The sequence below is a fragment of the Chaetura pelagica genome, unplaced genomic scaffold (assembly GCF_000747805.2).
Source record: "Chaetura pelagica isolate M959 unplaced genomic scaffold, ChaPel_1.0 scaffold249, whole genome shotgun sequence".
NCBI classification, from domain to species: domain Eukaryota; kingdom Metazoa; phylum Chordata; class Aves; order Apodiformes; family Apodidae; genus Chaetura; species Chaetura pelagica.
Window position 1 is genome coordinate 21,892 of NW_009954538.1, and position 2,949 is coordinate 24,840.

The 2,949-nt window shown below is 54.9% G+C and overlaps 1 protein-coding gene across 1 annotated transcript; it reads left to right on the forward strand.

Annotated features, from left to right (window-relative positions):
• The first annotated feature begins 576 nt into the window (after positions 1 to 576).
• On the forward strand, positions 577 to 2,124 carry LOC104395161 (chromosome unknown open reading frame, human C22orf15). Its single transcript, XM_010004844.1, has 5 exons — positions 577 to 673; positions 986 to 1,072; positions 1,312 to 1,437; positions 1,734 to 1,808; positions 1,973 to 2,124. The coding sequence occupies exons 1-5, from the start codon at positions 577 to 579 to the stop codon at positions 2,122 to 2,124; spliced, it is 537 nt and encodes a 178-aa protein (XP_010003146.1).
• Positions 2,125 to 2,949: the final 825 nt, after the last annotated feature.

Here is a 2,949-nt window from a genome sequence, read left to right on the forward strand (position 1 = left end):
GCTGGACCATCGTCATCAGCAGCCGGTGGCCCCACGGGGACAGGGAGGGACGTGGCACCTCGGTGCACAGCAGTGCCCTGTGGCGAGGGAACGGGGCAGGAGCTCTGCCAGGGCACATCAGCACCCTCTGCCTCATCTGGTAAAAAAAAAAGGGTATTTTCAACCCCTACACAGTGAACCAGAGGAAATACAGCCCTGCAGGGCTGAGCTGTTAGCAGGGGGGCAGGACAGAGGCAAGGGTGGGTTCCCAGCCTTGAGCTCTGGGGAATCACTGGAGGGGCCTCTGCTTGTCTCAACACAAGCAGAAGAGCCATGGGGCACAGGTGACAGCCACCAGCAGAGCTCCTCTGCTCCCAGCTGTGTGAGAAGACCTCCCCTGGATGAAATCCCAGCCCTCGGGATCAGAGAGCAGATGCCCATGTTGAGCAAGAGGGAACAAGCAGACCCTGTCCTGGCCTTGCCCACAGTTGGCTGAGTTGTCAGTGCCAGGCACGTGGTCCCAGGCCTTTGCTCCCTCTGCTATTTGAATTGGATCCCCAGGGGATTTCTCCATCATGACAAACTCAGTGAGAGTTCATGGCCAAAGTGTCCCTGGTGACTCAGCCACCATCTCCAGCTGCTCCTCCTCCTTGTGACCAGGACAAGTTTGTGGAAGGGGACCAGCAAAGGCCAGGCCTCCCTGCTTTTTCCTAGTCACAGTTGGTGAAATAAAGTTGAAGGACAGAGACTTCACAAATGAGAGCCATTTTTCCCAAGCCAAAGTGTCCATTCCTACTCCTAACCTGCAGCATTCCCAGTACCAAACACCAGCAAACATGGCTGTACTACAGCAGCTCAAAGCCCTGCTGCTGGTGGCAACACAGGGATCCTACCTTTGCTGGCTGTGACAGCAGGCAGTTCTCAGCCCTTTGCTGTGCCTCCTGTCACATCCACAGGGCTCCTGGATCCAGGGTGACCACACTTTTATCTCCTTCCCTGCCTGCAGACAATCGCCAAGAGCTGGTGAACCTCCAGTGCCGTGTCCTCATCCTCATGGCTCACCTGAAGATGAAGTGTCAGTGCAGGCCAGCAGGTATGAGTGCTCCTGAGCAGCCATCACCAGAGGACTTCTCTAACAGGTTGTGTGGGGATCCCAGACCATCCCAAAACACAGGGAAAGGGTCAGCAAACCTCCTCCCTTCTAGATCTCAGGTTCCCTTCTTCAAAGTGTAACCTGCCAAGGAAGACACCGCTGAACCCCACAGGCTCATGCTGGCTGCACAGAGGCACATCAGATCTTCACCAAATCTCTCTCTCTCTCTCTCTCTCCAGACTGCATAAAGATTCTGGATGAAAGAGGAGCCCTGGTGAACCTGAGCAAAGTGGAAAATCCTGCATCTGAATTCAGCAGTAAATACCTACGGGAGAGGGAGAGCTACATCCTGCTCAGAGTCCTGCGTAAGCTCCTCAGCAGGGCAGCACAGCTCAGCCTGTACCAGAAGGGTCTGCCTGGGGGGCTGTCACACACCATTTCAAGTTACTGTCCCACACATCAGGAAAATCCCATCACCTCCTAAAAACAAAGATGCAGCTTGGGCAAGGGGCTTTATTCAGTAGTTACAAAGAGCTGTAGCTGAACCTGGGGGAGGAGGAACCTTGCCTGGGCAGAGCCATCTACCTGCCCTGGTCACAAGTCGTGCCTTCAGTTTTCAGTTAGGATAGAGACTGATCCCTCTCTCCCATTCTGCTGGCAGAAGGAGAAAGCCCTGAAGCCACCTGCTATGAATCCTTGCTAGACAACCTGGGGAAACACTATCCTGACCTAGCAGGTAAGAGCCAGGCACCCACCTCACCTCCACAGAGGAGCTAGGGGTGCTAGCATGACCCCCCCCAGGAGCCCATCTCCCAGTTGGCAGAACCCCACTCAACACCCCAGGGGGCAGCTGGCCAGGGCAGAAGGCAAGCCCCTCACTGCTGGGTGGTCACTCCACAGGCCGGCTGCAGCAGCTCTCAGCAAACACCCCGACAAGAGACCAGCAGAGAACAGGCCCCTTGCAGAGGAGGGCTCAGCCCCTCACTGGCACCCCAGCCAGGCCCACCTCACAGAGCAAGAAGAGCTCAGAGCTCAAGAACACTTCTAAATGAGGAATGGGAATAGGCCCCTTGGTGGTCACAAAACCAGCGTGGCCACCCCCAGGGCTCAGCCACCAGGCTGCACCCCCCAGCACACACCCCTGCTCACCAAGGATCCTCCACTGCTTAACTGCTCTTCCTGGGATCCCCCTGCTCCTCTCAGAGGTCCACACATCCCAAATCAGACCTTGACAAGCCACACAAACACAGCCAGGCACAAGCTGCAGCCTCCTGCTTCAAGACAGGCAGAGTCCCCACAACTCCAGCACTGCCAGCACTCAGCTGAGATGGGTCAAGGGACAGCACCACCTGCTCCTGATGTCCTCTGCAGCAGCTTCTCCACCCAGACCTGCACACACCATCAGCCTAACAGTTATTACAGAGAATTATTTAAAACCAGCTTGTTTCACTCTTTCCTCCCTGCCCACTGGGGGTAGCTCAGCACACAGAGCACTTGGCCTTGGAGTCTCTGGCACTGACTTTTTCCATTGGCTGTCAGGAGAGCACAAGACACCACAGATAAGGCCAAGGACAGCTCAGGACATCATATACCACCAAGAATTCAGATCTTGACATTTAGAAGGGGCCAGACCTTCAACACCAGCTTCTAGCATCTGCTGCCAGTTTTCACTATCTAGACCTGGATGAATTTCCCCACAAACTCAGGCAAGTGGCTGGGAACTTCAACAGGAGGTCAACAGTTAGCAGACTCATTCCACCATGAAAACTCAGCAAACATCTGAAAGGGTCATGGTTTTACTGCTATGGCACTAAAGCTCCAGCTGAAGCCTCAAAATTCTCTTTCACACCAACATGAGGAGCATGGTCTCCTGCTGA

Coding starts and splice junctions, on each gene's coding strand:
- LOC104395161 (XM_010004844.1), top strand. CDS start 577: ATGGCCAAAGTGTCCCTGGTGACTCAGCCACCATCTCCAGCTGCTCCT. Junction 1,073..1,311: donor GTGTCAGTGCAGGCCAGCAG/GTATGAGTGCTC, acceptor CTCTCTCTCCAG/ACTGCATAAAGATTCTGGAT. Junction 1,809..1,972: donor ACACTATCCTGACCTAGCAG/GTAAGAGCCAGG, acceptor GTCACTCCACAG/GCCGGCTGCAGCAGCTCTCA.